This window comes from Mustela putorius, unplaced genomic scaffold (assembly GCF_011764305.1).
Source record: "Mustela putorius furo isolate JIRA1106 unplaced genomic scaffold, ASM1176430v1.1 tig00000487_pilon_pilon_pilon, whole genome shotgun sequence".
NCBI classification, from domain to species: domain Eukaryota; kingdom Metazoa; phylum Chordata; class Mammalia; order Carnivora; family Mustelidae; genus Mustela; species Mustela putorius.
Window position 1 is genome coordinate 7,316,151 of NW_025421399.1, and position 26,084 is coordinate 7,342,234.

The 26,084-nt window shown below is 43.6% G+C and overlaps 1 protein-coding gene across 16 annotated transcripts in view; it reads right to left on the reverse strand.

Moving 5' to 3' along the window:
* Positions 1–22,284, reverse strand: part of BPTF (bromodomain PHD finger transcription factor) — a 158,773-nt gene extending 136,489 nt beyond the window's left edge. For 11 of the 16 annotated variants that reach the window (XM_013054521.2, XM_013054520.2, XM_013054519.2 and 8 more), the window contains exon 1: positions 21,419–22,283. In XM_013054521.2, the coding sequence (XP_012909975.2) occupies positions 21,419–22,055 (637 nt within the window). In that variant the 5' untranslated portion in view covers positions 22,056–22,283. Of the gene's footprint in view, positions 1–21,418 lie in introns of all 16 variants that reach the window. The other 5 variants (XM_045080922.1, XM_013054524.2, XM_013054522.2 and 2 more) reach the window with 2 other exon arrangements.
* Between the last annotated feature and the right edge of the window lie 3,800 nt (positions 22,285–26,084).

Genomic DNA, 26,084 nt, shown 5'->3' on the forward strand with positions numbered 1-26,084 from the left:
CACTCAGGGGATGGTCAAGTCCCACATCTGGCTCCCTCCTCTGGGGGGGGGGGGGGGGAGTCTGCTTCTCCCTCTGTCCCTCCTCCCACTCGTTCTCTCAATCTCTCTCTCAAATATGTAAACAAAATCTTTTTTAAGAAATAAAAATAAAATAATTTTTAAATCAATCAATAAATATTACCACATGTGGCTAGTGGTTGCCATATTGGATGGCACAGAACTAAGAGTGAAAAGGATCCAGAGACTTTCTTTGACTCATACTCCTACCCTGTGCTGCCTACTACAAACTGGAAATTGAGCCAGGCACTAAGGAGGAGGAGATGATTGAGACCCTGCCCTAAAGGTAGGGTCTCATGAGGGAAACAACTAGGTAATTAACAGCCCATTTCAGTACAATATCTTAACAAATAAAGATTTCATGATAAAGGGGTCAAATAATCTAGGGGATAAGATAATCCCTCCTAAATATTTATGTACCTAGTAACAGAGCCTCAAAATATATGAAGACTAACAAAACTCCCAGGAGAAATAGGCAAATCCATAACAGCAGTTGTAGATTTCAACACTCCTCTGTTAATAATCAATAAAACAAGTAGATGAAAAATCAGTAACCAACTTAACCTAACTTGTATTCATGAAACATTCCACCCAATAACAGAATACACCTTATTTCCAAGTACACTTGGAAACTTCACCTAGAAAGACAGTATTTTAGAGCACAAAATAAAACCTCTAAAAATGTTTTACAAAATTAAAGTCATACAAAGTATATTTTCTGACCATAAGGGAATTAAATTAAAATCAGTAACAGAAAGATCTCTAGAGGGGCACTGGGTGGGTCAGTCTGTTAAGCATCCGCTTGTGATTGTGTCTTAGGTCATGGTATCAGGGTCGTGAGACCCAGCCCTGCATGAGACTTCCTGCTCAGGCAGTAGTCTGCTTGCAATTTTCTCTCCCCCTCTCCCTCTGCCCCTACCTCAGCTGCCCCTCTCTCTCAAATAAATAAATAAAACCTTTAAAAAAAAAGACACTAGAAATTTCCCAAACATCTGAAAACTAAACATGTAAGTGTGCAAGGTTCTGCAGAGGGAAAGGAGAGGTAAAAGAACTGAGCCCTACTTGGGGAAAAGAGATCAGTGATCAGAGAAGGTAAAGCTGGACAAGGTGCTGGCTGGGAGACTAGGGAGTTAATCATCACAGCAGTGAAGAACTATAAGGTATATGAGGAGAATACAAAGAATTCAGTATTACTTGATGATCAAATTCAAGGTGAAAAGAAGTATGTTGTGAATAAATAGAAATAAGGGAGATTCAGAAGTCATCCTTGACCATTCTCTCCTACCCCACACCCTACCTAATCAATATCACTAAGATGGGTCATTCTAAGTTCTAAATTATATTTTTCAATTCTTTCTCTTCATTCCCACAGATACCAATCTAGTACAAGGTCTGTCAAGTGGTACTTCAACCACCGAACTCCCTTCATCCATTATCTTACCCAACTCCAATTCATTCTTCTTTCTATAGCCAGAGAAACCTCTTTAAAAGCAGTCTGATCACATTACTCCTTATAAAATCCTTCATGGTTTTCCCGCCAGTCCACTGCATGATGATGATCCTAGGGCCTACAATCCGCTCTCCTCTCTTTAATTCTGAGTTTAACTGTCATTTCATCAGGGAAGCTTTCTCTGACACCTACAGACTAGACCGTATTTACATGTCCCCCTCAGAACACTGGTCTCTTCCTGATACACTCGCTGCCTTCCCCGCCACATGAGGGCAGGGGCCTTATCGGACTTATTCCCAGCTCCATTCCAGATAGTGCCTGGAACAGAACAGGTACTCAAGAGCTTTTTTAAAAATAGATAGATAATAAATGAACAAATCAATGAAGCAACAGAAAATAAGGCTAGGCATAAATGAAAGGAAGCCAGGCAGGCAAGCTGGTTTCTTCAAGATGCCAAGTGAGGGATGAAGAGGGCCCGATTTAGAGAACAATTAGCATAGATGAACAAAATGAATAGGGCCTGGTTAACTGTCCTGCATATGCAGGGTGAGGCACAGGGAGGAGTGTCTTACTTCCTCACTTGTGACTTGGGCAATTCAGTGGGCAGTGCCATTGTTCGCTGAGCAAGGAAATGGGAGGTTGGGAGTGGTCAGTAAAGTACGAATTTTATCTGGAACACGCTCAATACAATGTGCCTATAGGACATCTAAGTGGACGGCTTCAAGAAGTATTCCTCCATTACTAAGTTAAAATACAGCAAAGAAATCATGACTACAAATAGAGATTTGGACATCAGAGGTCATAATAAGACTAAATTTTATTAGCAAAGAAATGCAAATTCAAACAAAAGCACTTTTAACCCACTGAATGACAGATGCTTTATAAAAGTGTTGGCAAAATGGAAGCTGATGAAATATGTATTTGTATACTGCTGGTGAAAATACATTTACTATACTTTTAATACAATGGTATATCATGTTATATATAATATACATACTGTTATATATTATATATTATGCATGTCATATATTACATATGTATGTATATTAGTGTGACACGTAGTGAAGCCTTAAAAAAAAATCAGGGATGTGAACCAAGACTGACCTAAAAGAACAGTCACTAAATGTAATCACAGCAAACAGAGTACAGCTTAACTATTTTGGTAAAGCCTTAGGATGGAACCTTACATAGCTATTAAAACTCGTATTCTAGGAGCACCTGAGTAGCTCAGTCGGTTAAGCGTCTGACTCTTGATCTTAGTTAGCTCAGGTCTTGATTTCAGGGCTGTGAGTTCAAGCCCCACATCTGGCTCCATGCTGGTAGTGAAGCCTACTTTAAAAAAAAAAAAGTGCTGGGGGCGCCTGGGTGGCTCGGTGAGTTAAGCCTCTGCCTTTGGCTTAGGTCATGATCTCAGGGTCCTGGGATGGAGCCTCTCTGCTCAGCAGAAGTCTGCTTCCCCTCTCTCCCTCTGCCAAATAAATAAATAAAATTTAAAAAAAAAAAAAAAAAGTCCTATTCTATCAGCCTTCTCCTACTACAATAAATCCTATACACTAAAGCCAATTATTTTTTTTAAAGATTTTTTTAAAAAATTTATCTGACAGCAGGCTCCCCGCTAAGCAGAGAGCCCAATGCAGGGCTCGATCCCAGAACCCCGAGGTCATGACCTGAGCCAAAGGCAGAGGCCCAATCCACTGAGCCACCCAGGTGCCCTGCCAATTATTTTTTTAAATCAGCTTTATCGTGACATGTTCCAGTTTTAAAACATTCAATAAAACTGTCAACTAAGTACAAATTTCTCAGATGGGCATTCATTCAAATTGGTCCAAAATACAATCTCCCTTTCTCTGCAGTCTTATCTCAACACTCAAACCACAAAAACGTACCTCCTAAACACGCATCTTTCTGTCCATCATTACGATTCGCATCCTCCATTCTCTTCCTATTCAACCTCCACTTGGAGAAATCTACCCAACTTACAAAGCATATCAAAAATTCAACCTTCTTGGGCGCCTGGGTGGCTCAGTGGGTTAAGCCGCTGCCTTCAGCTCAGGTCATGATCTCAGAGTCCTGGGATCGAGTTCCATATCGGGCTCTCTGCTCAGCAGAGAGCCTGCTTCCCTCTCTCTCTGCCTGCCTCTCCATCTACTTGTGATTTCTCTCTGTCAAATAAATAAATAAAATCTTAAAAAAAAAAAAATTCAACCTTCTTGACGCTGCTTCTGGTCTTCTAATAGAATGCAGCTTCCTTCTCTAATTTCTCTCTTCCCATACAGCACTTACCATAGTCTGCCCTATGTTAGAGTTATTCATGCACTATGCTATTATTCCACCTTCAAAAGAATAAAGACACTGAAAGCAGGACCATTTCTTTTTTTTTTTTAAGATTTATTTATTTATTTGAGAGAGAGTGTGCATATGCACAGTGTGGGGGAGGGGTGGGCAGCGAGCAGAGGGAGGGAGAGAAAATCCCAGACTCCCTGTTGAGCACAGAGCCCAACAGCCAGACTAATTCTCATGACCTGGAGATCCTGACCTGAGATGAACCTAGAGTTGGACACCTCACCGAATGCATCACCCAGGTCCCCCAGCAGGTACCATTCCTTACCTGAAGGAAGCTTTTTTTTTTTTTTTTTTAAAGATTGATTGATTTATTTATTTTAGAGAGAGCAAGAGCACACAAGAGCACACAAGAGCAGGGGGAAAGAGAATCTCAGGCAAGACACCGCGCTCAGCACAGAGCCCGATACTGGGCTTGATCTCATGATCCCAAGATCACCACCCCAGCTGAAGACAAGAGTCAGAAGTGTAACAGCTATGCCACCCAGGCACCACTATCTCTTTAAAGCTTTATTTAACACAGAACCCTACACACTAAGTAAGTATTAGATAAATTATTTTTGAATTTTTTAATCAAACTGTAAATAAAGAGACTTCAGTTTAATTTTTTTTTAAAGATTTTATTTACTTATTTGAGAGAGAGGGAGAGAGCACAAGCTGGGAGGGAGGCAAAGGAAGAGGGAGAAGCAGACTCCCCCACTGAGCAGGAAGCCAGATGTGTAAGACCCTGGGATCATGACCTGAGCCAAAGGCAAATGCTTACCTGACTGAGCCATCGAGGCACCCCGAGACTTCAGTTTTGTTTGATTTTTTTAAAAGATTTTATTTATTTATTTGAGAGAGAGAGGGCACAAGCAGGGGAAGCAGCAGAGGGAGAAGCAGGCCTCCTGCTGTGCAGGGAGCCTGATGCGGGGGCTCAATGTCAGGAACCTGGGATCATGACCCAAGCTGAAGGCAGACAACTAACTGACCAAGCCACCCAGGCACCCCAAGACTTCAGTTATATATGACAAAATCATAGCACGAATTAATATGCTTTTCCTCCTAACACCTGGAAAATTGACAGGGAAGAAACATGAAAGGCAAAACCATACTAGAACAAAGATGAAAAAAAAAAACCACAATGAGATACCACCCTCACACCTGTAGAATGGGCATTATTAAAAAGGGAAGAAATAACAAGCGTTGACAAAAGTGTGGAGAAAGGGGAGGGGCGCCTGGGTGGCTCAGTGGGTTAAAGCCTCTGCCTTCGGCTCAGGTCATGATCCCAGGGTCCTGGGATCGAGCCCCGCATTGGGCTCTCTGCTCACCGGGAAGCCTGCTTCTCTCTCTCTCTCTCTCTCTGCCTACTTGTGATCTCTGTCTGTCAAATAACTAAATAAAATCTTTAAAAAAAAAAAAAAAGTGTGGAGAAAGGGGAAACCTTGTGCACCGTTACTAGAAATGTAAATCAGTGAAGCCACTGTGGCAAACAACATGGAGGTTCCTCAAAAAATTAAAAACAAAACTACCACACGATCCAGCAATTCCCATTTCTGGGTCTTAATCCAGAGGAAAAGAAATCACTGTCTCAAAGAGATATCTACATCCCCATGTTCACTGAACATTATTCACACTAGCCAAAACATGCAAACAACCTGTGATCATCTACAAGTGAATAAAGAAAATGTAATGTTTACATGTATGTGTGCACACAGACACACTAAAGAAAATACAGATTACTATTAAGCCATAAAAGAGGAAATCCTGCGACAACATGGATAAACCCTGGGGACATCATGCCAAGTGGAGTAAGTCAAGGAGAGAAAGACAAATATTGTAAGATCTCACTTACATTTAGAATCTAAAAAAAAAAACAAACTCAAAGACACAAAAAAACAGATGGGGGTGGGGAAAATGAGTGAAGAGAGCAAAAAAGCACAAGCCTCCAGTTATAAGGTAAATAAGTTCCAGGGATATAATATATAGCATGCAACTATAGTTAATAATATTGTATATTTGGAAGTTGCTAAAAGAGTTGATCTTAGGGGCCCTTGGATGGCTCAGTCAGTTAAGCACCTGCCTTTAGCTCAGGTCATGATCCCACAGTCCTCGAACTGAGCCTGGAGTAGGGCTCCCTGCTCAACAGAGTCTGTTTCTCCCTCTCCTTCTGCCCCTCTGCCCACTCATGTGCACATATGCACTCTCTCTCTCAATAAATAAAAATCTTTTTTAAAAAGCATATATATATTTTTTTAAGATTTTATTTATTTATTTGACAGAGAGAGACCACAAGTAGACAGGCAGGCAGGCAGAGAGGGAGGAAGGGAAGCAAGCTCCCCGCTGAGCAGGGAGCCCAATGCGGGACTCCATCCCAGGACTCCGAGATCATGACCCGAGCCGAAGGCAGCGGCTCAACCCACCGAGCCACCCAGGCGCTCTAAAAAAGAATATCTTAAAAGTTATTATCACAAGAAAAAAAAAGCTTTAATTGTATTAAATGATGGATATTGGGGACACCTGGGTGGCTCAGTTGGTTAAGCAGCTGCCTTCGGCTCAGGTCATGATCCCAGTGTCCTGGGATCGAGTCCCACATCGGGCTCCTTGCTCGGCAGGGAGCCTGCTTCTCACTCTGCCTCTGCCTGTGCTTGCTCTCTCCCCCTCTCTCTCTGATAAATAAATAAAATCTTTAAAAAAAAATGATGTATATTAACTTACTGTAGATATCACTTTGCAATATATATCAAATCATTATGTTGTACACAATTAATATAATGTTATGTGTCAATTTTATCTCAAAAGTGGTGGGAAGAAGAGATTTAAAAAAAGAGAGAGAGAGAAAGAAAGAGAAAAGGGGCACCTGGGCGACTCAGTTGGTTAAGTGCATTCATCTAAGGTCATGATCTCCAGATCCTGGGATGAGCCCCACATCGGACTCCCTGCTCAGCCAGGAGTCTGCTTCTCTCTCTTGCACCTCCCCCGCAACCCTCCGGTACTGCTTTTTCTCTCTCAAATAAATAACATCTTTAAAAAAGAGAGAGAGGATCGGGCTCTCTGCTCAGCGGAGAGCCTGCTTCCCTCTGTCTCTCTCTGTCTGCCTCTCCATCTCCTTGTGATTTCTCTCTGTCAAATAAATAAATAAATAAAATCTTTAAAAAAAAAAAAAAAAAAAAAAGAGAGAGAGGAGAGGAGACATAAGCAATCAAGCAGTTACAGTGACTTTGTAGAATGTGGAAACTGGGAACAGAGGTATCTGACACTGCAGAGAGAACTCTTCATTCTAAGAACGTTCAGAGGCAGAGGGGAAGAACAAGAAAACGAATGACCTGGAGGCCCCAGGACTCCTGCACCACCAGACTTAGAAGGCTCAGGGTTCCTGATGGGAAATTTAGTGACGTGTGCATACTGTAAGGTGCGAGCCCTAGCTGTCTTCCTTTATTTAACTTCCTAACATACTGAGTATACACTCTCACTCAGACCCTAAATCCCAGCCACAAGCAAAAAATTAAAGAAATCTGGGACGCCTGGGTGGCTCAGTTGGTTAAGCAGCTGCCTTCGGCTCAGGTCATGATCCCAGCGTCCTGGGATCGAGTCCCACATCAGGCTCCTTGCTCCGCAGGGAGCCTGCTTCTCCGTCTGACTCTGCCTTCCACTCTGTCTGCCTGTGCTCGCTCTTGCTCGCTCTCTCTGACAAATAAATAAAATCTTTTAAAAAAAAAAAATTAAAGAAATCTTCCCTTAAGACATCAAACAGACTCACAGGAGAAAAATAAAAGAGAGACAAAAACAAAAATACACAAAAATAACAAATACTGATATCTGGCGTTCCACCAAAGACAAGGTTGGCTCACTGTCCAATCACCTCACGGTGAAACCTACCAGTTGGGAAACCACAGCCACCCACTATCCAGCACCTCACTCCATGAACAACTAAGGATCATGACGTATTTAAAAAAAAAGCCTCCTCTGTTAGTACTAAAACAGAAAAATAGAATCTGGGGGAGCCTGGCTGGCTCAGTCAGTAGAGCATGCAACTCTTGATCTAAGAGTTGTGATTTCAAGCCACACACTGCGTGTGAAGCCTACTTAAAAAACAAAATAAAAACGAAAACCAAAAAAAGAACAAAATCTGAGGTAACAAAGAAAAGTTTTAAAAAATGAAAAAATATCCTCGGAGAAATAAAGAAAGGTATTACATCCAAGAAGAGAGAGGATGGTTTGAAAAAGGAACAAAGAAAAGAGCTCTGGGAAATTATATGACATAAGTAATTATTGTAAGCTAAACTTTCCAAATTCAAGAATAAGAAAACAAACATACCCAATTAAAAACTGGGGAAAATATTTCAACAGACACTTCACCAAAGATTGGCCTCAGAGACAAGCAAATAAGCACATAAAAAGATGCTCAGCATCATTAATCATTAGGGAAACCAAAATTAAAGTAATAAGGAAATATACCACTAGGGGCACCTGGGTGACTCTGTGGGTTGAGTCTGCCTTTGGCTCCATCATCCCAGAGTTCCGGGATGGAGCCCCATATTGGGCTCCCTGAGCAGGTAGTGTCTGCTTCTCCCTCTCCCTCTGCTCCTCACTCTCTGTCTCTCTCAAATAAATAAATAAAATTTTTAAAATATTTTTCAAAAAAAGATAAGAAACATACCACTATGCACCTATTACAATGGCCAGAATCCTCATCCATTGCGAGTGGGAATGCAAAATGGTAAAACCACTTTGAAAAACAGCTTGGCAGTCTTTTTTTCCTATTTTTTTTTTAAAGATTTTATTTATTTATCTGAGAGGCTGAGAATGAGTGGGGCGGTGGGGAAAGCAAGAGAGGGGGAGAGAGAAGCAGACTCTCCACTTAGCAGGAATCCCAACTTGGGGCTCAATCCCAGGACACCAGGATCATGACCTGAGTGAGCCCAAGGCAGATGCTTAACCGACTGAGCCACTCTGGTGCCTCTGGCAGTTTCTTAGAAGGTTAAAATATACATGGCATAAAACCCACCAATTCTGCCTCTAGGTATTTTCCCAACAGAAATAAAAACTTGTCTTCACACAAAAACCTATAAGTAAATGTTTGCATCAACTTTATTTATAACCTCCAAAACCTGGAAACAATTCAAATGTTCTTGAACTGGTGAGTGGATAAGCCAACTGTGGTACGTCCATATAATGGACTATCTACGCCATGATAAAAAGCAATGAACTATTAATAAAAACAGTATTTTGAGGGCGCCTGGGTGGCTCAGTGGGTTAAGCCGCTGCCTTCGGCTCAGGTCATGATCCCAGGCTCCTGGGACCGAGTCCTGCATCGGGCTCTCTGCTCAGCAGGGAGCCTGCTTCCCTCTCTCTCTCTCTGCCTGCCTCTCCATCTACTTGTGATTTCTGTCAAATAAATAAATAAAATCTTTAAAAAAATAAAAAATAATTTAAAAAATTAAAAAATAAACAGTATTTTGGATGAATTTCAAATTCACTATGCTAGGTAAAAGCAGCTAGACTCAAAAAGCTAAATAGCCTACCTATATGATACTCAGAAAAAGACAAAACTACAGGAACAGCAAATACATTGGTGGTGGCCTGACTAAAGGAAAACCAGTGAATTTGGGGCAGATAATGGGACTGTTCTGTACTCATGGTGGTGGTGGTTATATGGCTAGGTGTGCATGCCAAAACTTAAGAGTCAAAATTCAGTGAATTTTACTGTACATGGAAGGTGCACTTCAAAAATTCTTTTAATTAGCATTAATAATAAATATAAAAAGATATTACATCATTAAATAGGATGCTATGCAAAGAAACAAAGAAAGGAGCTTTTAGAAATTAAGTATCTGATAGCTGAAATAAAAACAAAAGACTTGGAAGAGAAAAAGAAAGAAATCTCCCAGAAGACAGACTAAAAGGACAAGACAACAAAAATTTAAAATGACAAAAAACTCAGTAAGATCAGTCTCTAAGACCCTACATCTAAGTTCAAGAAGAGAATTGAACAAATTTGGGAAAAAATGAGCAAATAATTTTTTTAAAAATCCCCAGAACTAAAGAACATAAATATCCATATTAAAAGGGTCCACCAAGGGGCACCTGGTGGCTGGCTCAGTTGGTGGAATGTAAGACTCCTGATGTGGAGGTTGTGAGTCTGAACCCCACATGTAGCATTTTTACTTAAAAATTTTTTTTTTAATTTTAGTTAGGAAAAAAGGGAGGGGGGAGCCACCCAGCACCCAGCACAATGAATTAAGAAAAGGGCCACGTCAAGGGATATGATATCACAGCAAAACTTCACAATACTGGAGAGCATAAAAAGAGCCTAAATGCTTCATAAAGGGAAAAAACAAGTCACACATGAAGGAAGTAATCAGAATGGCCCTAAACTTCTCAACTGCAACATTAGATGCTGGAACACGATACAAACAAATCTTTCAAGTGAAAAGATTTTTAAATTTAGGATCCTATACCCAGCCAAAATATCTATCAATATTAGGGTCACAAAGAACATTTTTATTTTCTTTTTATTAATTTTTTAAAAGATTTTTTATTTATTTGACAGAGAGCGATCACAAGTAGGCAAGCAGGCGGGGAGGGGGCCAGGCTCCCGGCTGAGCAGAGAGCCCAATGTGGGGCTCCATCCCAGGACGCTGAGATCATGACCTGAGCCGAAGACAGATGCTTAACCCACTGAGCCACCCAGGCGCCTGTATTATTTTTATTATTAACATATAATGCATTATTTGTTTCAGGGGTACAGGCCTATAATTCATCAGCCTTACACAATACACAGTGCTTACTAGCAAAGAGCATTTCCAAGCATTTTTTTTAATGTTTTTAATTTTTTTTTAATTATTTTATTTATTTATTTGACAGAGATCACAAGCAGGCAGAGAGGCAGGCAGAGAGAAAGGGAGAAGCAGGCCCCCCGCTGAGCAGAGTGCCCAATGTGGGGCTCGATCCCAGGACCCCGGGATCATGACCTGAGCCGAAGGCAGAGGCTTAACCCACTGACCCACCCAGGCGCCCCCAAACATATTTTTTTTAAGTTTATTTCTCATGCACCCATTCTTAGGAAGCAACTAGAGGTTGGTTTTGCTGAAAAAGAAGAGTAGATCAGGAAAAACGTCGGACTCAAGAAAGAGAATATATATAGGTAAGCAGCAAAAAGAAGTTCCAGTGTGATGACCAACAGACCTACAGAGCAATCAGTTCAGGTGAAAGCAGAAATGGGGAGGGATGCAGAAGAAAAACCAATAAGAAAAAAAATGGAACTGTTACATTTAAGAGTTTGGAAAAGAGTAAGTGATAAGGTATTCTACAGACTTGACAGTGCACTGGGCTAGATACATAGAACATTAAGCAAGTGAAAAACTAAGGCAATTTTGGTGAGTGCTGTGAAGTGTGTAAACCTGGCAATTCACAGACCTGTACCCCTGGGGATAAAAATATATGTTTATAAAAAATAAAAACTAAATTAAAAAAATTTTAAAAAAAAACTAAGGCAATAACTCCAGAAAAAGTATTATTTATAATAATCATATAAATAAATCATATATACAGTTATGAACATGTAACCAATCCCTCAGTATTTATCCAAAAATCATGCTGTAACTATAATGAAAGGATAAGAAAGAAAGTAATTATAAAAAGGCTAACTCTTGGGGCGCCTGGGTGGCTCAGTGGGTTAAGCCTCTGCCTTCAGCTCAGGTCATGATCCCAGTGTCCTGGGATCGAGCCCCGCATCGGACTCTCTGCTCAGCGGGGAGCCTGTTTCCTCCTCTCTCTCTCTGCCTGCCTCCCTGCCTGCTTGTGATCTCTCTCTGTGTCAAGTAAATAAATAAAATATTTTTTTAAAAAAGGCTAACTCTTCATCTACCATAAACAAAGTCAAAAGAATGTCTAAAACTGATAAAGCAAATATAAGCATATTATTTTAAAATACTGTGGTAAATGCCAAGGGGAGAAAGCTGGGCGCCTGGGTGGCTCAGTGGGTTAAGCCTCTGCCTTCGGCTCAGGTCATGATCAGGGTCCTGGGATCAAGCCCCACATCGGGTTCTCTGCTCAGCAGAGAGCCTGCTTCCCCCTCCCTCTCTGTCTGCCTCCTCTACTTGTGATCTCTCTCTCTGTCAAATAAATAAATAAAATCTTAAAAAAAAAAAAAAGGAAGAATTGAAAGCCACTGCCTCTAGAGAGGTCTCAGGTAGAAACAGGTGTGTATCAGGGAACTGCTTTTGTTCAGTATGAGCTTTAATACAATTTTAATTTGTTACCTATGTTCACGTATTATCTTCATAAAGACCGCGATAGGAGAAAATTTCGCTATATATCAAGTAAAAACAATTAGTTTATCATAATCCTAATCCAAGCTGTACCTTTAAAAAAAAAAGATTAACTTATTTCAGAGAGAGCGAGCAAGCACACATGCACAAGCAGGGAGAGGGAGAGAGAGAATCCCTAAGCGGGCTCTCTGCTGAGCACAGAGTCAGATGTGGGGCTCGATCCCAGGACCCTGAGATCATGACCTGAGCTGAAACCAAGAGCCAGTCGCTCAACCAACTGAGCCAACCAGGCACACCTAGTTGTACCTTTTTCAAAATACACAGGTAAAAACATGTTATAGGAATGAAAACATCCCCAAGAGTTATCTTTGGTTGGTAAGATTACAGATTTTCATTTTCATCTTTGTATTATAAGTATTTTTCCAAAAGAGTAAATCCCCACTATTTTTATTATTTTTCATTGCAATTCTTAAAAACAACTTGAAAACAGATGAGCTTTCTGAGAAAGGAGGAAGACAGTGAGAGGGCCATGTACAGGCAGTTTTGAAAACCTGGAAAACTGGTGTTAAAGGAACAGGGAGAGAAAGACAACATGAACTACCAAGAGTTCAAAGTGTCACAAGTGCTTTCTCTACTCTAATTGACCACTGTGAACAACTGAAGTAAATTTATTATTTACCATAGTTCTGGAATAAGTCAGATGGTAGCTAAACTAAACCTTTTAAGTGGGTAAGTTAAATATTTAATATTTCTTTCAAAGGGGGAAAATAAAGCTCTGGGTTTTTTTTTTAAGATTTTATTTATTTGGGGCACCTGGGTGGCTCAGTGGGTTAAGCCTCTGCCTGTCAGGGTCTGAGGGTCCTGGGATCAGGCCCCGCATGGGGCGGAGGGGGGGGGGGCTCTGCTCAGCAGGGAGCCTGCTTCCTCCTCTCTCTCTGCCTGCCTCTCTGCCTACTTGTGATCTGTCAAATATAAATAAAATCTTTAAAAAAAAAAAAAAGACTTTACTTATTTATTTGACAGAGAGAGACATGGAGAAAGGGAACACAGCAAGGGGGGTGGGAGAGGGAGAAGCAGGCTTCCCCCTGAGCAGGGAGCCCGATGCGGGCCTGATTCCAGGACCCTGAGGCCACAACCTGAGCCGAAGGCAGATGCTTAACCGACTAAGCCACCCAGGCGCCCCTAAATCTGTTTTAACACATATTTTTACTTAAATATGGTCCTTAAAATATGTTTATACCTTATAAATCAAATGACATCTTTTTTTTTTTTTGAAGGCTCCATGCCCAGTGTGGAACCCAATGTGGGGCTTGAACTCACGACTCTGAGATCAAGACCTGAGCTGAGAACAAGAGCAGAACATTTAACAACTGAGACACGCCAGCACCCCTAGATGACATTTTCTCACTGTACTCGAAGTAAGGTCCCTGTATCTTCATAGAATCTCCATCTTCAGGGGAGATTTCCCTGGGAATCCTGGGATTAAGGGTCCTGGGATCAAGTCCTGCATCGGGCTCCTTGCTCAACGGGGAGCCTGCTTCTCCCTCTCCCTTTGCCTATCACTCCCCCTGCTGTGCTCTCCCCTCTCTGCCATATAAATAAAATCTTTAAAAAAAAGAAGAATCTCCATCTTCAGGAGCAAATCAACAGGTAACAATAGCCTAATATTTGTTGAATCTTCATCATATGCTAGGCACTGTTACAGGCATTTCGTGTATATGAACCATTTAACCCTCACATCTTGAATTGAGTACTAAGATATCTCCATTTTACAAATGAGGAAAGTGAGACACCGAGTGTTAAGCAAACAGCCCACCATCACAGAGCCCAGATTCAAACTCATGAAGTCTGGTCCAGATTCTCCACTTTATATCTCTGTGCTACATGCTCGCTCTCTAGATTCTTGACGCACACAAAAGATGTATATAGACTCCTCAGATTCTCATACATCACGATAACCTAAAATGCTGTAGTGGGCTTACATACGCAGGTGCCTCCAATACCTGCCACAAGTCCCCACTCTGACAGTGTGGAAATCAGTGGTTGGACTCCACTTACACTAGTCCTTCTTTGACAAATCTTTCTGGAATAAATTTTCCAAACTGGCCTAAGGCAATCCAAAATTCAGCGATAATTTGGGGAGACTTATAACCCAACTCTCATTCATCCTAAGAAAACTACTGTTGTTTAAAAAAAAAAAAAGGATTTTATTTATTTCAGAGACAGAGAGACAGAGATAGTGACAGAGATAGCACAAGCGGGGAGAATAGGGAGAAACAGACGCCTCACCAAGCAGGGAGCCCCCACACAGGGCTCGATCCAGGACCCTGAGTTGAAATCAGATGCTTAATTGACTGAGCCATCCAGGAGCCCCTCAATAAAGCTATTTTTTAAATGGAATTATTAAATATTACTTGAGATTGATTGTTGATTGATTTCTATTTAGTAGGCTCCCTGCTCACTGGGGAGCCGGCTTCTCCCCCTCCCTCTGCCACGCCCCCTCCTTGTGCTCCTCTTTTACTCTCTCAAATATAATCTTTTAAAAAAGAGGGGGGAGGCGCCTGGGTGGCTCAGTGGATTAAAGCTTCTGCCTTCGGCTCAGATCATGTTCCCAGGGTCCTGGGATCGAGCCCCAAATCAGGCTCTCTGCTCAGCAGGGAGCCTGCTTCCTCCTCTCTCTCTCTCTGCTTGCCTCTCTGCCTACTTGTGATCTCTGTCTGTCAAATAAATAAATAAAATCTTTTTTAAAAATTAAAATTAAAAAAAATTTTTAAAAGGCATTCAAATAGGGTGCCTGGGTGGCTCAGTGGGTTAAGCCGCTGCCTTCGGCTCAGGTCATGGTCTCAGGGTCCTGGGATCGAGTCCCGCATCGGGCTCTCTGCTCAGCAGGGAGCCTGCTTCCTCCTCTCTCTCTCTCTGCCTGCCTCTCTGCCTACTTGTGATCTCTCTCTCTGTCAAATAAATAAATAAATAATCTTTAAAAAAAAAAAAAAAAGGCATTCAAATAGAAACAAGACCAAGAAGGGCGGAAGAGAGTAATCTATTCAATGCAAGGAGGGCATCTGCTAGGACTGGCTCCTATCCATGTCACCCAGATTATCAGTCTCCCACCACAACCACCAACTTTTCATCCCCTACACGCCCCCTCCAAGGATCTGCAGTCACAGGGAGGACACAGGGTAATGAAGAAGAAAAGAATCTAACAGAAGAAATCAGAGTTCCTGGCCTCAACATCCCCAGTGCTGCTGTGCCTACACATTTCGACACAGAGCTCCAACCCCAAGTACACAAGGACAAGGAGTCGAACGTGAACACAGACTACTCTTCACCACACGCATCAGACGTACTTCTCTACCACGCACAAAGCATTGTTGCCCAACTTCTTAATAACTCTTCGGGGCCTTCATTTTCTTTCTTCCAACTCTCATGTTTAACCTCTTCAGATACAGATACCCGAAAACAGATCTCACTCATTTCCTTGTAATCCTGAATTCCTATCGCCACTCAAAGCACTACCATTCCTACGGAAGCACATGGGATGCATTCTTCTCTCCATCTACACTCCTGATGCTGTCGAGGCCTGGGGAACCTGAAGTACCTCCTGAATTGATCTGCCACTCAGTGCTTCAAAACCCATCCAGGGGAGCCTGGGTGGCTCAGTCGTTAAGCATCTGCCTTCGGCTTGGGTCATGATCCCAGGGTCCTGGGAACAAGCCCCTCATCGGGCTCCCTGCTCAGCGGGAAGCACCTGCTTCTCCCTCTCCCACTCCCCTTGCTTGTGTTCCCCCTCTCACTGTGTCGCTCTCTGTCAAATAAATAAATCTTTAAAAAAAACAAAACCCATCCAGATACCCAATAGCTATCTCATCTTCCAATCCATCCTCATAACAGAAGCTATGCTAAACTCGCTAACATCCCAGTGAAATCGTATTCCACTTGTTCCCCAATCTTCCAACTCATCATCAATACCCACAAATGAAATAGATTTGAAACAGATTGGGCGGGGGGAGGGGGCTTGAGAAACCACCTCCTCCTGCTCCTCCAGTAATCCTCTCAATCTGGGGGGGACGAGCGGTCTGCAATAGTGGCCTAACTGTATCTCCATGAGTTGATTTGGTTTTGTTTCCCTCTCCCGCGTGCTGCTGATGGGAATACTGCAGACCCCTCGGTGCTGAAGAGTGAAAAATGAGGATCACTGACCTAGTGCAGTATTTACCCTCAGATGAGAGGCAGAAAGTTATAGCTTGGTTCTCTAGATACAGCCCAACAAACAGACCTTTGCAGCTTATTTCTTACTCACATACTCAGGTTCTTGCTAAACCAGGACACTCAAGACTGCCCACACTTTAAAATCAGTACCTTAGGGGCATGTGACTCTTGATCTCAGGGTCTGGGGTTCAAGTCCCATACTGGGTGCAGAGATTATGTAAAAAATAAAACCTTAAAAAATATATATATATATATCAGGGCTTCTGTTCATGCTGCTCCCTCCCTTGAACTACCCATCCTCATCCTGCACATGCTCATCCAAGAAAGATACAGCCACACCAACTCCCCCAAACAGGGTATAAACTTGTCCTTCTCTAAATCTCTACTGCACTTTGTCCTTCACTTGTAGCAATCCAGAATTACACAAATACCAAAAAGACATTTGGTTGACACTGGTGGCAATAAATACTGCCAAACCAGTAACAAATTCTGCTTCAGATAAATCTACAGTTCATGGCATCTATGCCACTGTTCTCCTCTGTCATAATCCTTAGAGGACATAAATCACGAACAGGAAAACATCAGGGCTTTGGCTTTCTGAAGCCATCATCAGAGGTTCCAAATTTCAAAATTCCAGCTAAGTATAATACACCAGAAGTCCCACACAAGTTAAAAGCAAAAACTATCCAGTTTCTGGGGCACCTGGGTGGCTCAGTCATTAAGCGTCTGCCTTTGGCTCAGATGATCCCTGGTTCCTGGGATCAAGGCCCACAATGGGCTCCCTGCTCAGCAAGACTGCTTCTCCCTCTCCCTCTGCCTGCTGTTTCCCCTTCTGTTCTTTCTGTCAAATAAATTAATTAATTAATTAAATCTTTACAAAATTAAAAAAAAACTATCCAGTTTCAGGTATGATTTGTTTTTATTTAGCAAATGCTTGATTTCAAGGTGCTGTAAGAACACCAAACACCTATTCAAAACAGATTTTCTGTACGATCTCTCTCAATGCATCGACAATACAAGTCATAAAACTGGGGCACCTGGGTGGCTCATTCGGCTAAGTGCCCAACTCTTGGTTTCGGCTCTGGGCATGATCTCAGGGTCCTGGGATCCAGCCCTGTGTCAGGCTCCAAGCTCAATGTGAAATCTGCTTGAGATTCTCTCCCTCTCCCTCTGCCCCTTCCCCAGTTCACACATGCATGTGCACTCTCTGCCTCAAATAAATAAATTAATAAATCTAAAAAATATGTCATAAAGGGGTGTGTGGGTATCTCAGTCAGTTAAGCATCTGCCTTTGGCTCAGGTCATAATTTCAGGGTCCTGGGATCAAGACCTAGTCAGGCTCTCTGGTCAGCAGTGAGTCTGCTTTTCCCTCTCCCTCTATGCTCCTGTTCTCAGTCTTCCAAATAAATAGAATCTTTTTTTTAAAAATATGCCATAGTACGCCTGGGTGGCTCAATCGGTTGAGCGACTGCCTTTGGCTCAGGTCATGATCCCAGGTCCTGGGATCGAGTCCTGCATTGGGCTCCTTGCTCAGTGGAAAGCCTGCTTCTCCCTCTGCCTGTTCTACCGGCTATGCCTGCCTGCTTGGGTTTTCTCTCTGATAAATAAACAATCTTAAAAATATACATATATATGTCATAAAACCTATGGGCTGAAATAACTCTAAATAATAAAAATAAATAAAACCCTTTTTCAACCAAATGCCTCTAGCTGAAGCAAAACTAGATGATTTCAATTTTTGAATTAATAAACTGTCAATTCTATTGTATTATTTGTAATGTGAATGTCTTATGCACCCATTTAAAATTTTTCTCCTTAAAAGGAAAACTTTTACTCTCCAATGAAAATACTTTTTAAAATCTATGATTTTAGGGGTGCCCGGCTGGCTCAGTCGGAGGAGTGTGTGACTCTTGATCTTGGGGTCATGACTTTGAACCCCATAATGGGTGTAAAGCTTACTAAAAAAACAGGGGCGCCTGGGTGGCTCAGTGGCTCCAATCATGATCCCAGGGTACTGGGATCAAGTCCCATATCGGGCTCACTGCTCAGCGGGAAGCATGCTTCTCTCTCTTTCTCTGCTGCTGCTCCCCCTGCTTGTGCTTACTGTCTCTCTCAAGTTAATAAATAAAAATCTTAAAAAAAAATTAGTAAAAAAATAAAATTTTTTTAAAAAAACCATGATCTTAGAAAAGCTCATATCAACCAACATCTCTGCATCGTCAACAGTCATATTACCTACAAACCACTCAACAGATGAATAGAAGAACGAATAATTTTTTATGGTAGGAAATAATATGTTAGTGCTTAAGCCAACAGTAGTACTGCCTACAAAAATTAATCAAATTATTCTAAATTCCCAATAAAGTATAATCCTTTTTTTAGCCTTGAAAGTACAGGATTCAAATCCACCAATCATATTTCTTTCTGTGCTCTTGGGTTACCAGTCCCAGAGTATTTTTTTCTCCCCAAGCATACTCATTTACCTGACAGTCTTCTCCCTAGCCTTTACTGTCTGGAAATACAGATAATAAAACCAATGACATTGGTGCTTAGCCTCAACAGCTCACTGTCATGCACTGTTACTCATTTTAGCCAAGTGGACATATTCTCAAAGTTCAGAACATAAAATGCATGATCCCTTTTACCATAATCTTGAGAGATAATGTGTTTCAAAAAGTAAAATATCCGACAAGTTAACACCACATCCAACAAAGAAAGGCAAATGCCTGGCAAGTAATAGGAAAAAGTAGCTTAAAACATACTAACTCTACTCCTAAAGCCACTCACTGGTCAAACCACCAAAATCTAATTAAATCAATTTTTAGTTTCCCAAATCCAAAATATTTAGGAGCTAGAGCAACCACTGCAGAATTACCAAAACTTCATCTATTACAAGCTCTCACCTAACAATCATTTATCCAAACAATCTTTGATGAGCAGCTGCTATGTGCAAGGCACTGTACTAGGAGCTGCAGGAGACAGAAGATTAACATAAGGATATATAATCCTTAACTTCATATAAAGAAAGGACAAGTATCCACAAGGTAGTCTACAAGTATCATTAATAAAAACAAAATGTCATGAAAGTACATAAATATGCAAGTTTTTTTTTTTAAAGAGAAACCTAAGCACAAATTGTAATTTAACTCAGCATATACACAGCTATCAATCCTAAGTGCTATTGGCTAGTCCCTCAAAGAGGTTTAAATTAGCTGAACGGCCCTGCCAAAATGCCTCAGCTCTGTCTAGCCCCAAAAAACTTCCTCAGATAGTGTGTATCAGTCTCTATAGGCCTTTCAGTTGCGGGCAGAAAGAACCACCTATGATTTCTTAACATAAAAACTATTACAATAAAAGATACTAAATTGGCTAAGAAATGAAACCTTCCGCACCCAAGACATAAATACTTGACCCTTGATTCATCCCCTTCCCTCTCGGGCCCCATCCTCTCCCCACCCTCCACCCCCACTGGGCAAAGGCAGACAGATATTGTCAAGCAAAAGAAAATTACCTTTTGCATTTGTTAGGAATGAGCCTGCATTTGGTTTAATACTCAAACTCCTCCATAAATAGGTAAGCATTTATAAAAATGGAAACATCTAAATTTAACCCCTTCTTCAACACTAGCCACTATCAAAAACAAGTGACACATCTTAATCCTATTTCCTCATCAACTTCACTTTGTAAATGCTCTTAAAATTGGAATCTAGGGGTGCCTGAATAGCGTCAGCGGGTTAAGCCTCTGCCTTTGGCTCAGGTCAAGATCTCAGGGTCCTGGGATTGAGCCCCACATCCCGCTCCCTGCTGAGCAGGGAGCCTGCTACCCCCTCTCTCTGGGCCTACCTCTCTACCCACTTGTGATCTGTCAAATAAATAAATAAAATCTTAAAAAAAAAAAAAAACACCTGGAATCTAATTCAGTTAATCCAGATTAACAAAAACATAAAGGAAAAATCTTGTAGGTTATTGCTACAAGTTACTTTTTTTGCCCACAATTTAGTAATCTGCAACTACGTATTTAATAAAAAGCAGCAACTGTGTGTTTAAAAAAAAAAAATGCATCTCAGCACCAGCCTAGAGAAACTTTCCGTGAGAAAATAGGAGAAAAGTCACCCTAGAGAAATTCATTACAGATCCAGAGAAGACTTTCATCCTTAGAATCAAGAAAAAAAGTCATTTTGTAATAAATCCCCATGTACTTCTGCCATGTGACTAAGAAGCTGGTCCAAAAGTTCACCTTCAGCAATCCTGTCTGCATGATCAACTACACATCTTCTGCAACAGGTGACACGAAACTGCATTTCTCAGGCGAAGCAAAGGGATCGAATTAGTTAAGACGCATGTTGCTGCAGTTTCTTGTCCCCCCCCCCTTTGGATTTTACCAAAATGATCTGGAATCGGATGAATTGCCAAATTTGTTTTGGTTTTGTTTGATTTTCTACTTTGGTTTTTAATCAGCCATTTACCAGCAACTGTCGCACAAGCCCATTAGCACTCAAGAGTAAAAACAAACACACGGGACCAGATAAGGCTCTCCGACTAACCCAACTGATCCATTTCCTTAACACAATTTTTAAAAACCACACTGCTAGGGGTGTGAAGAGAAGGATGTTTTTGCGTGTGTTTGTGTGCCACAATCTGTCTAAATCCTCAATTCCCTTTTAAGGAACAGATATATAATAAAAATCTAAAAGAAACCACATTAGAAATGCAAAGAGGTTTGCAAAACAAGAGGCTTCTTTCATTCCAAAAACCAAACCAAAACAAGGGGAGAAAAATGAATGCAATGGATATGCGTGTGCCAAAGTTTCAATCCTGCCCGGTGGAGACACTGCACTGGCACAAATTTTGAAGAGGAAAAAGAGGGGGTTGGGGGGAGAGAAAGAGAGAGCGAGTGTGTGGCCTGCAAACTGCAACAATGCAATCTCCATTTTGAACAATGCGCCTCTTTCCTCTGGTAAATCTAGTTTTTTGCCACTTGATGTGCCGTCGCGTTTCCCCTCCGTCTGGGGGGGAGGTGGGGGTGGGGGGAGACCAGAGAGGGAGTGAGCAAGGGGGGAGGGCAGAGGAGGTGGGGAAGGAGTCTGCAGCGACTGGGCTGGGTGGGTACCTGGAGTGCTGCTATAGGTGCTATGGCTCCTGAAGCTGCTTTCCGTGCAGTAACTGGCGTCGTCGTCGTCGTCTTCCATCTCCTCCGGATAATCGGAATCATCGTCGTCCTCCTCCATCTCATCCTCCTCGTCGTCCTCGGAATCTTGGGTCTCCTCGGCGTCGCCGTCCTCCTCCTCCTCCTCCTCCTCCTCCTCGGAGACCATGTCCTCCTCCTCCTCCTCCTCCTCCTCGCTCTCGTGGTCATCGTACACCACTTTGTTGACGGCCCTCCGGGCCGGGGTGGTCCGGGCCAGGTGGCCGCCGCCGCCCCCGCCCCCCGTCCTGCCGCCCCCGCCTCCTCGCCCCCCCCGGCCCGGGGCGCTGGTGCTGGGGGGGGCCGGCGGCGGCGGCGGCGGCGGCGGCGGCTTCCTCCGGCTACTGCTGCCCCCCCTGGGCGAGCTCAGCCGCGTCTTGGGCGCCACCTCAGCCTGGGCGGCGGCCCACCTGCCCCGGCTGCTGCCGCGGTGCCGCGAGCGGAGCCCCCCGATGGGTCCGGACGTGGGCGGAGGCGGCGGCGGCGGCGGCGGGGCCGGGGTGCAGCGCTCCGCAGCGGGAGCCGCGGGCTGCTTGGGCGGCCTGCCCCGCCGGCCCCTCATGTCGGAGCCGAGGCGGGGGGGAGAAGGGAAAGCGGAGGGGGGAGGGGCGGGCGGAGGGGTGGCGGTGGGGGGCGCCGGGGCCGGGTGGGGAGGCCCGCGGGGCCGGGCGGGAGGGGCCCGGCCGGCGGAAGCGGGTGGAGGGAGAAGGCTCAATCCGAATTGCTGGGGCCCCACTCCGGATCGCCTTCAGCCGCCATCTTGTTTCTTCCCTCTCGCTCGGTGACTGGGGGAACCGACAGCGGCCGCAGGCCCGGAGCGCGGTCACGTGAGCTGCGCCGCCGACGAGCCTGGGACGGAGCGAGGCCGCGCGGCGCCCGCTAGGGGGAGCGCGGGAGCGCCGGGTCGGGGGCGGGGAGCCCGGGGCGCCTCCGCGCGGCGCTGCTGGACCGCGGACGCTGGCGCCGCTGGGGAGAGGGGCGCTCTGCGCGCCGAGTGCGGTGGGCCCCAGGCCTGGGGAGCCAGCTGCTTCCGCAGAGCGCCGGCTAAAGCCCCGACTCGGCAGGTCCTACCTCCCGCGTCTCCTCCTCGCGGCTTGGAGAGGAGGGCAGGAGCGGCCCCATACTTGTCCCCCTCCCCGCCCCTTGGAGGAAACTGATGCTGAAAGAGCCGAGGATGTCGCCGAGGGGGCCCGCCGGCACCGGCGTGGGAGGGAAATTAACTAGGGTCGGGGAGACGAGCTCCCAGAAACGTGAAACTCCGAAGGCTTGGTTCTAGAGAGTCCTGAAATCGATCCCAAAGACAACTGCTCGGGGGGCTGTGCCAGGATCTACACTCTGGGCTGCCAGACCCCGAGGGAAAGTCACTCTGAGACTCCTTGGATAAAATCCCCATACGAAAAGCCTCAGATAAACTCCAGAACGCACCTACATTCCAGTCCTCCTCCACCTTTCCCAGTGACCCAGCCAGAAACTCGACCACCCCAGCAAGAACTTTTTCCCAGTTTCTCATAAGTAGTAGAAAGATGACTCTCTAAAACCTACTTCGAAATGTTGTGTGTTCGTGTTATCTTATGGGGAAACAATTTTAATTTCTTTACCTGACAAGTCACCGGGTCTCAGTGCAGCCCAGGGAACGAATCATGATGATAAAATGTCAGGCACCGCCAGACCAAATCAGTTATTCAGCTCACAGGAGTCAAGGTCAGCTCGAGGTTTGAGAAAAGTTTTATAAACGCATGAATATTTATCGAGTATGTGACAACTAAAAAGCGATTTAAAGAAAGACAGTAAGCAGGAGTCTGTACACCAAGTGGCTTATTACAATCTAGTTAGAATGAGAGAACCCGGGGCGCCTGGGTGGCTCAGTGGGTTAAAGCCTCTGCCTTCCGCTGGGGTCGTGGTCCCAGGGTCCTGGGATGGAGCCCACATTGGGCTCTCCATTCAGCCGGGAGCCTGCTTCCTCCTCTCTCTCTGCCTACTTGTGATCTCTGTCTGTCAAATAAATAAATAAATCTAAAAAAAAAAAAAAAAAAAAGGAGCGAACCCAAGTGAAATGAAAATACAAGTGTTAATTGCCAAGTAATCTCCGTATAATCCGATTGTATCAAGAGTGGCAAATATACATGCCTTCAAGGACCATGTCAGTAAGAAAAGTAAATAAAGTGGGCATGGCAAAGACTGAAGGGCCTGTGTTTTGCTTAGGGAGGGCAGTTGTGGGAATATGGGTGTAAAATAGCTAGATCTTCAAATTCTTCAAGAGAAGGTGGAAATGTGCATTTCACTAGAAATCTCTTGGTTTCTATATGGCAACCATGTCGATTTAAAAACAAACAAAACTTCAAATGGGCCAAAATAAATGCAGTTCAGTTACAGCCCAGATTCTACAAGTTTGCAACCTGTATCCTGCAGTATTTACAGCACGGTGTTCCAGGGCCTCTGACGGCTGGGAAAAGCCACTCCTGACCTCTGGGTTGTGAGTTCCAGCCCCATGTTGGGTGTAGAGATTGCTTAAAAATAAAATCTTTACAGAAAAAATAAAAAAATAAATAAAATCCTTTAAAAACATTTTTTTAAATAAAAGCACAGGGCACCTGGGTGTCTCAGTCGGTTAAGTGTCTGCCTTCGTCTGGGGTCATGATCCCAGAGTCCTGGAATGGAGCCCCACCTTGGGCTCTCTGCTCAGCGGGGAGCCTGCTTCTCCCTCTCCTCCTGGCTTGTGCTCTCTGTCGCCATCTCTGTCTCTCTCAAATAAATAAAATCTTTAAAAAATAAAATAAAATAAAATAAAAAACAGAAAGATACTGGTGACAGCCTCTGGACTTTCCAAGCTAGTAGTAGAGGATGACATTTTAGGGAGGTTTTATAAATGCATTAATTTTATTAAAATTAAAATTTAATAAAAGCTAATAAAAATTAAAATTTTATTATTTTGTTAAGAACAAAAAGGGGGGGCCTGGGTGTCTTGATCATTGGGCGTCTGCCTCCGGTTAGTCATAATCCCAGGGTCCTGCTCCGTATCCGGCTCCGTATCCGGCTCTCTGCTCAGCGGAAAGCCTGCTTCTCCCTCTCCCACTCCCCATTTGTGTTCCCCCCTCACTGTCTCTTTCTCTGTCAAATACATAAATAAAATCTTTTTAAAAAATACAATAGATGGCACAAAGAGAGGTGTTTGTTTTTTCGATGTAGGCTCTGTGCCCAATGTGGGGCTTGAACTCACAACCCTAAGATGAAGAGTCACATGGTTTACCAGCTGAGCTAGCCGGACAGCCAGGACAGGTATCTTTGTATTACTTGGAGTTTTTAGTTGCAAGCAACAGAAACTGACTCTGGCTCATTTAAACAGAAAAGGAACTCATGAGAAAGATACAGACACCTCCAGAATCGCTGGATCCAAGTATAAATGGAATCCAAGCTCTCCAAGCTCTCAGCTGGTCCAGTAGCTTCCATGGACCATTCTGCTACAAAGCCAGCTGCTTCCAGTTGTTGGGGTCCACAATAGGGATAGTGAATCTGATAGGACTGCCAGTTTCTTTATTCCTTTCACTGTAAAGTTAGTTCCTTAATCAGATGCTGTTATGGACCCAGTGTTTGCATACCCAGGAAATTCGTATGTTGAAACCCTATGTCCTAATGTGATATCAGGAGGTGGAGTCTTTGGGAGGTAATTAGGATTAGACAAGGTCATGAGGGTGAAGCTCTCAAGGGTAGGATTAGTGCCTTACAAAGTCATGAGAGAGCGTGCTTTCCCTTTTTGCTCCTCACCGTGTGAGGATATAATGAGAAGTCAAAAGCCTCCAACCCAAAAGAGGTCTCTCACTAGAACCTAATATGCTGGCACCTGATCCTAGACTTCCAGGTTCCAGAACTATGAGAAATAAATTTCTGTTGTTTAAAAGCTACCCAGGCTACGGTAATCTGTTCCAAATTGACTAAGACGGTGCCATAATGTGTGTATAAGATACTGTGATGGTGAGCGGCACCTGGGTGCCTCAGTCGGCTAAGTGTCTGACTTGGGCTCAGGTCCCGACCTCAGGGTCCTGAGATAGAGCCCCAAGTCAGGCTCTGCACTTAGTGTGGAGTCTACATCTTCCTCTGCTTCTGCCCCTCCCCCACGCTCATCCTCTCTTTCTCTGTCCCTCAAATAAATAAATAAAATCTTTAAAAAAGAAGATACTGTGATGTCAAATAAGGTCTTCATTAATGCCACGTAGGAGGATGGTGATGGTAAAAAGCATCCCTGTTGGGAAAAAGAAATACAAATTTGGGCGCCTGGGTGACTCAGATGGTTGGGTGTCTACCTTTGGCTCAGGTCATGATCTCCAGGTCCTGGTATCAAATCCCACGTCTGAGCTCCTCAGCTCAGTGGGGAGTCTGCTTCTCCTTCTCCCTCTCCCTCTCCCCTTGTTTGGGATCTCTCTCTCTCTCTCTGTGTCTCTCAGATGAATGAATAAAATCTTAAAAAGAAAAAAGAAAATCCAAATTCAGTATAAACCTCTTCCCAAGGAGATTGACTCACTGTATCCACCACGGTAGATAGAATCCATTATAATGATTCCTTCCAAAATGGGCACCCAGCAATAGCCAGGTCAGC